Raw genomic sequence first — 7,780 nt, 5'->3', positions numbered from 1 at the left:
CCCCGCCGTTAATCAAACTAAAATAACAATTAACTATACAAATGGTGACCCTACAACAATAGCAACAACCAAAACATACTGATCGTAAATAGATTTTGGATAAACGACTAGATGGCAACGTCGCATTACTTAGATGTAATATCTTCTTGCGAAAATCGAAGACCTTTTGTGTTGCAAGAACATTGGGCCATGTGTAACACATTTTATCGAAAACTATTTTTGTCTGGCAGCAGTAATATTAAAATATACCGTTATAGTGAACGTACTACTGTTGTAATATAAATTTTAAATGAAAAAAAACCTGGTCTACAACAGACTATGTTTGCACATATCCTACAAAGTTTTAAGATTTTCTATACTTTTTTTGCTGCGTATATATTAATAATTACTGAAAGACATTACCTTTACAATAGAAAGTTTTCCTTTAATAAAGAACTAGGTATGTTTACTTAAAAGAATTGTTTGTCAACTTTAATTGTAGATGCATAGTAAAGAGCTTTGCTGGCCATAGTAAAGGAGCAACACGACATTAACGTACGGAATTTTTTAAAAGCTGTGAAAGAAAGAAAACTCACGCTAAATGAAGAGAAAACCGTTTCAAGTGTATCAAATATCAAAATTTTAAGTTACGTGGTTGGTAGCAAAACAGTAGCACCTGACCCAGATCGATTGGAAGCTTTGCGGAACCTTAAACCACCATTGAGTTATCGTTCGTTAAAACGAATATTGGGTTTATTTGCGTACTATGCTAAGTGGATAATAAATAAATTTTGCTGACTAAGTCCATCGACTTCGTGAAGTCAAATCATTTCAGTTAAAAAGTGAATGTGTTAATGATTTTGAACTTTTAAAAAGGGATATAGAATGCGCTGCACTTAGTGCCATTGACGAACACGAACCTTTCATAGTAGAATGTGATGCTTCGGACGTAGCCATTTCGGCAACTTTAAATCAAAGTGGACGACGAGCAGTGTTTTGGTCCCGAACACTACCTAAGAGTGAGCGTTTTTATCCAGCCGTAGAAAAGGAAGCTACTTCTATTATCGAAGCTGTACGAAAATGGGGCCGTTTATTATAATTACTGATCAACGTTCTGTTTCTTACATATTAGACAACAGAAAAAGAACAAAAATAATAAAATACAATGTTGGCATTTGGAACTTGCCTCATTTAGTTCAGGGAACGAAATAACGGGTCGCTATTCGCTAAAAGCGAACCGTTTTTTGAAATTAGCGAATCGTTTTTTACAAATATATTAGAAATAGCTAATCAACCAAAAATGGTTCAGGTGATAATAAACATCTGTGTATATTATTTATGAATTATTACGAATCTATTTTAAACCGGTTTCGAACTAATTTAATGTAAATAATAAGCATATCCCGCGCAGTGTAAATGTAGGTTACTATAGGGCATTTAATAACAATAATTTCTATGATCTAATAATGCGTAAATTTCATTTGTTAAGTTGTTGCGCAATAATGTTGAAATTTAGTAAGCATAGTTATATACTGTTTATAATGTCTTCAGTGTCAGCAAAATTATCAACAGTTTTAAAATGGGAAAAGCAGTTTGATTTCCGCTAAAGTAGTTAAAATTACCTGCGATATATGTCGAGCAAATGAGCCTAATATAAAATGCATGAAAAGTTATAACCCCTCGTGGGTACAAGGAAGTTATACAGTTAAACACGATAGTGTGAAAAAACATTGCAATTCCTCGTCGCACTTAGCAGCAAAAAAACTAAATACCCAATCCACATTGGGCCCCGTTGGATATTCTGCTCTAGTAAACGCTTCACCCATAGCTAAAGGATTTCAAAATATGACAGAAATGGAAAAAATTTATGTTCAAGGTTCTTCGTGGCATCAAAAACATATTTGTTTACATGGACGATATTATTATGTTTTCCAAAGATGTACCCACACATGAACAAACTCCAAGACAAATTTTTACGCAATTACAGGACTATGGATGTCAATTATCGATAGATAAATGTATTTTTTTGGTCAACCTGAAATAGTATTTTTGGGTCACCTTATTAATCGTCATGGCATACAACCAAACCCAATTTATTAAACCCACTAGACAACGAACACTTAGAAGATTCTTGGGAATGCTACAATTCTATGGAAAATTTATCCCACATCTGGCTATAGAACTTAAATCATTATATGGACTGCTTTTCGGCAAAAATAGTAAAAATGCAATGTTAAAATGGGATACGCAATCTAACCATTCTTTTGAACGAGCTAGACAATTATTAACCAAACATTGTTTACTGGAATAATCATAATGCAGAAACTAAACTAGTAGTAGATTCTGCCAAAACCGTTATGGGCGCTTACATAGCACAACTAGTAAAAGATGAATGGCGACCGCTAGCCTTCTATAGCAAAGCTTTTGGTGAAAAACAGAGGCACTACTCTGCTTTTGATCTGGAACTCACCGGACTATTCTGGGCTGTAAAACATTTTGTATTTTATTCAAGGACGTCAGTTTTTTCCACAGCAGCATTAACTCAAAACATGCATGTTCTTAAGCTTTTATTTTACAGTACACTTGCGATCTCAGACATGTAAAAGGAGAAACAAACGTAATCTGTGACGCACTTTCAAGAAGCAACGAGGTTAATTTAATCTTAGACGATTTACCTAATCTGGACTTTAGCGCACTAGCAACTTTACAGAAAACAGACCTAGAACTACAGCACCTCAGATCCTCCGACAACAAATACGAAATTCTTGACCTAAAATTATTTTATTTAATAATATATAGGTAAACCACTTTATCATTATAAAGTAGCTAATAAACAATACCAGATCATCACTAACATCACCTTCAAATAAATCATGAACCAAGCAAAAGGTGGAAGTCCTGTTGATACAATTTACAAGTTAATACAATTTTTATGTTTATCTTGCATGAAACAGACTTTGTCCTTCAAATTGGTTGATTATATTGTAGAATCCCTTCTAATAACCCTATTACAATTAATTCTAAGTCCAAGCTATGGAGTCATTGACCGGACATATACAACAATTATTCTTGTTACAACAGGCGTCAACCCCAAACAAAAACGAGAATTAGTCAGAACCGTAACGTTTGTAACGTAACTTTTATAATCAAACCGTGTAAATGTTTTGTCGTATTACAATAATAATATTACTGTTGTCATTCCAAATTCGTTAAGCTCGTATATTAATTTATTAAATTTTTAGTTACAATAAAACAGAACTAAATTTATTTGATAAATAAATTGTAGATAAAAGTGGTTTTATCATACTTACTATTGTCTTATTTAAAATAATATTTTTATTAAACTAATTACTAAGTCCAACGTATATTTTTTTTATATATTTTTATCCTCGATGTGGGAAAGTCGGATGCGCGACTCGAGTTGCCTGTGGCAGCTTGAGATATTATAGATTATAATTGCCCGATAATTATACTGCTGACTAAGTATTGGCTCAGCAGGAGTTTGTACCGTTTCTAGCGCCTTACTCAAGGGCGCTACAACATGAGATCTGTGGGGATTGAACCCACGACCTCATGTGTGGTGTAGCAAGTGTTCTTACACTACACCACGCTCAGGGGCGCCGACTTCTAGGGGGGCAGAGGGGCACCGCCCCCCATGTTTTTTAGGCTAAAGGGGCTTTCCCTGACTAAAAACGGAAAATACGTAATTTAAACTACCAAAAAGCGTTAATATATTAATTCCCGTTGTTTATTATTGTTTTTAAAAATTCGTGCGTAACTTATAAATGCCATTTAAAATATCGAAAGATTAATGGAAATGCGTAATTATGCACAGCGTGAGAAGCCAAGCCGAGCAGCGGGGTTTCTGAATATAATGACCAAACGCAATTGTCCACTTTTAAAATTTAATATAAAACTTAGTCATTTTATACCAGTATTATGCAAAGAAAGCATGTCTAAAAAACAATCTAGCAAGCGTATTGATTCTTTTTTTACACCTTTGCCAAAAAAATTGAAACAAAATGTAGTAGATTCAGAAATACAAATAGACGAGTCGCAAGATTTAATAGAAGAAACTGGTAGTACTGCACCTTCGACTTCATCAAACCTCGGTAAAAGTGTTGATCATAGAAAATTTCAAAGTAGTTGGAAAAAAGATCATCCTTGGATTTTATACGACGAGCTTCTGGATGTAGCAAAATGCGAAATATGTACGTGGGCATTTCAAACTGGGAAGGTATCTCAAAATACGAAGCGAATACTTCAGGCTAAGGGTGGCATATGGATTACCGGGTACAGAAACTGGAAAAAGGGAAAATATGCATTTGACAAACATGCTACTAGTACATACCACAAAGATTGTCACACTTCAAAAATATTTAACTCAGGAAAAAGCGGCACTGATTTAATTGGCAAAATGCGTTTAATCACAAACAAAACTAATGCAGAAAATAGAAAGGCGCTTGATGCAATTTTCGATGTTATTTTAAATTTAGCACGCCAAGGACAAGCATTAAGAGGCCACACAGATGAAAGTTCAAATCTTCAAGTTTTTATGAATGTTTTAAAAGGCCACAGTTCGCATGTCAAAACCTGGCTTGATAGACATTATAGGTATAAATGGATGAGCCACGACATACAAAATGAAATTTTGGAAATGTGCGCCCATGAAGTATTGCGTGTGATAGTGCAAAGGGTTAAAAATGCAAAATTCTTTAGCCTGATTGCTGATGAAACGACCGATTTGTCGTGCAAAGAACAACTTTCTATTTGTGTTCGCTATGTGGATTCGTCCTACAACATCTACGAAGATTTTTTAGGAATGCACTGTGTCGTTAAGACCAATGCAAAATCATTGTTTATTGTAATTAAGTCCGCATTGCTCTCGTTGGGGATTGATATTCGTGATTGTAGAGGACAAGCCTATGACGGCGCAGCTAATATGAGAGGCCATTTGCGGGGTTTGCAGGCCTTGTTTAAGGAGGAAAACCCACTGGCTTCCTATGTTTATTGCGCAGGTCACCAACTTAACTTGGTAGTGCAAGATGCTTTTAACGCAAGTCATGATGGCATGAACGCATTAAATGCCTTAAATGCCACTGTAAAATTTATTAAAGGCTCGCCCAAACGACTTGCAATGTTTGAGGAATTTGTGTTGGGTAACGAAGAGCATACTTTAACACTGCGACCCCTTTGCCCAACTCGTTGGGTTTTGCGCCTTCCTGCTGTTAATGCCTTCTTGCAAAATTATGAAGGAATACTTGATTGGCTGCATGAAGTGTCAAAAACCAACGACGCTGATATATTGACAAAAAATAAGGCCAGGTCACTACTATCGTTGTTAGAAACTTTTTCTACATATTTTATGATTCGTTTATTCCAACGTTTACTAATTTCTTTTAATCCTGTACATGTCGTTATACAAAAAAAGGGTATTTCGATTGGAAAATGCAAGTCGTTACTGGGGAATTTGATTGATGTTATATCTGCCGACGCTGGTTCTATCGTAAACGCAAGTGAGTTTTTTAATAGTGTCAAAGAAGCTGCAGTGTGTTTAAAAATAAATCTACCTTCTATTAGAATAAGTCGCTGCCGATCTTCCAATGATACAACCACTGTTGAAGACTATTACAAAAAAATATATGTAGACATTTTAACTTGCGCTTCTTCTTCCCTTTTAACTCGGTACGAAGCCGACAGTTTACAAACAGTAGAAACTATGGAAAATCTACTGTCGGGCAACTTACAAATTTCTAAAGAAGTGGAAAAAGGATTTCCTGATTTACAATATGACGCCCTTGCTACGGAAATTACCCAATTTAAATCTTACAAAATACACAAAGGTTTGGACGATGTGGTTACACCTGAAAATTTAACAAAGTTGTTTCGTGATACTGACTCTCTTCAAGCATTTTTTCCAAACATTGCCACTATTTTAAAACTTTATTTAACTTTGCCCTGCACATCATGTGAAGCTGAACGTTCGTTTAGTACTTTGCGTAGAGTGAAAACCTATCTACGAACAACAATGACGCAAAAACGTCTTAATCATGCATGTGTTTTATCTTCACATAAAGAAATTGTGGACAAATTAAACAAAACTGAACTAATAAATGAATTTATTTCAAAAAATGACATTCGAAAAAACGCGTTTGCATGAAGCAAACCTGCTTATCGTTAATGTGTTTTTGTTTGTTTTAAGTGTTTTTTGAGTATAAAATGTACCATTTTTTTAATTTTTTGTTGTTTTTTTAGTTTTGAAAAAATAAAAAGTAATTAGTAAAAACAGCCGAATAGAACTATATTTCTTAGCGAGTATTATACATCTGTTTTTAAAATGACGCGCATAGATTCTTGATACTTTTTTAATCTCTAATTTACACACAAGGCTTTTTATTTCGCTATAATTCCTTTTATTTATACGCTGTCTAATGACGTCATAAAAATCCCCCGCCCCCCGTAAATTTATACGAAGTCGGCGCTTATGCCACGCTGCTGGTGTACCTAGTCATAAAGAAACGAGCATTTATTTATAAGTGGATTACCAGCGTTACGAATTGCAAATTTGACTGTAATTTATCTTTGCACAAGCAGCAGGCATTAAAATTAAGTGTACATTAACTTGATAAGATAATTGTGTTTGGCTTGAAAAGTAGGCAAGTTAAAAGGTAAACGTAAGTTTTCTAGTAAAGCTAACTTATTTTAAAAAAAAATTTTATGTAACAGATTTCTATTAGTTCACCATTTTAATAAAGTACTTATTTTTGCTTGCTTTTTTATTACCAATATAGGTCAAGTTTAAATCCAAATTATGTATTGGTGGTGAAATTTTTGGCCAAAAGCAATCAATAAAGGTAACATAGCAGACACTTATCAATGGAATTTTGTAAAAAATCTGCCAGTTTAATGTTTACGGTAACTTGTTATCTGTCCTTAGTCCCTTGTGCCCCCTTAGTCACGTGGGCAAACCTTGTCCTCTGTAGGCTGTTTTACGTGACTTGTAAGTTAAACTGTAAGAAATGAATTGTATAAGGAGTCGCATAGTGAACAGCCTGGTGAATGGTTGTGTTTGGTTGCTCGATTGTGTTGATAATCGTCTTGTAAGTAAATTTGTGATATACTGAACTTGGTGCGAGATAAGTACGAAATGGATAAACGCATAAGCGGCATTTTAAAATCGAAATAAAACACATTAAATGCAATGTTATATTTTTGAGGCAGGTCAAAAAAATATTTGTTCTTTAAAAGCGCTAAAAAGGAATTATCAAATTTGCACAAGTTGATTAGCTTTTAATCTATCAAATTGTCGACGAAAAAAATAAAACATATTTAATTTAAAAAATGTTGATTTTACTTTCTATATTTTATTGTGCATCTAATACACTTCTTTCCGCAAAAGGCGTTATGTCTTATTGGAAAAGCGCCGGTCTTGTAAACAGGAGATCCTGGATTCGATCCCCAGTAACACGGCTTAAACCAGAACAGGTAAAGTTTTCCAAATGTTCCAATTAACTTTCCAATAAAAATTAACTGCCAGAATTAAGTCACCAAAGTTGAGGTTGTTATTTCCTAAATATTATAAATCGCTTTTCCCACAAGCAACAATCCGAATTTTTCTTGCGCGCACTACAATGTGAGTAGGTGCCCCCTTTAGATATTTACAATTATGATTCCAATAATTTTTTATTGTAGAATATTGTTATTAAATACAGTTGTTAACGTTTGTTTTTTTCAAGTCGTTTATTTGCTTCAGGTAATGATTCATATTGTTGCCCCTCCTCCCTTACTGATGACGTCATAA

At 34.3% G+C, this 7,780-nt stretch overlaps 1 protein-coding gene across 1 annotated transcript; it reads left to right on the top strand.

Moving 5' to 3' along the window:
- Window positions 1-3,931: 3,931 nt before the first annotated feature.
- Window positions 3,932-7,780, top strand: LOC145755782 (zinc finger MYM-type protein 1-like). Its single transcript, XM_082572029.1, has 2 exons — window positions 3,932-5,960; window positions 7,716-7,780. Exons 1-2 carry the CDS (start codon window positions 3,932-3,934, stop codon window positions 7,778-7,780), a joined length of 2,094 nt encoding a protein of 697 aa, XP_082428155.1.

Source organism: Corella eumyota, chromosome 6 (genome assembly GCF_963082875.1).
Source record: "Corella eumyota chromosome 6, kaCorEumy4.1, whole genome shotgun sequence".
NCBI lineage: Eukaryota > Metazoa > Chordata > Ascidiacea > Phlebobranchia > Corellidae > Corella > Corella eumyota.
The sequence above is the reverse complement of the archived record's forward strand: the minus strand, read 5'-3'. Positions and strand labels throughout refer to the sequence as shown.